This window comes from Chlamydomonas reinhardtii, chromosome 11, assembly GCF_000002595.2.
Source record: "Chlamydomonas reinhardtii strain CC-503 cw92 mt+ chromosome 11, whole genome shotgun sequence".
Taxonomy (NCBI): domain Eukaryota; kingdom Viridiplantae; phylum Chlorophyta; class Chlorophyceae; order Chlamydomonadales; family Chlamydomonadaceae; genus Chlamydomonas; species Chlamydomonas reinhardtii.
Window position 1 is genome coordinate 3,466,142 of NC_057014.1, and position 288 is coordinate 3,466,429.

Below are 288 nucleotides of genomic sequence, written 5' to 3' on the forward strand. Positions count from 1 at the left end.
GCGCGCATGTGTCAGTTGGAACCCATAACCAGGACCGCCACTCGCCCACGGCCCCATACACACACGCCGCCAGCCCCCACCACCCCCCTTCCCCCCTCCCCCCAGTCCCGCACCTTGAGGATGATGTCGCTCTCGCTCACACTGGCGTACACCAGCGAGATCTGCGTGCGCGGCATAAGGAAGACGAGGTGAAGCATACACATGTGTGTGCGTGCTCAACATGCGTGCGTGTGTGTGTCGTGTACGGCAGGTGTGTGTGTGTGTGTATACGCAGGTCGCTCAGATGAC

General features: G+C 61.8%; 1 protein-coding gene across 2 annotated transcripts in view; it reads right to left on the reverse strand.

Annotated features, from left to right (window-relative positions):
• Positions 1-288, reverse strand: part of CHLRE_11g481126v5 (uncharacterized protein) — a 5,092-nt gene that overhangs the window by 2,677 nt on the left and 2,127 nt on the right. For both annotated transcript variants that reach the window (XM_043067740.1, XM_043067739.1), the window contains exon 5: positions 114-161. In XM_043067740.1, coding sequence (XP_042919744.1) covers positions 114-161 — 48 coding nt within the window. The remainder of the gene's footprint in view (positions 1-113; positions 162-288) is intronic.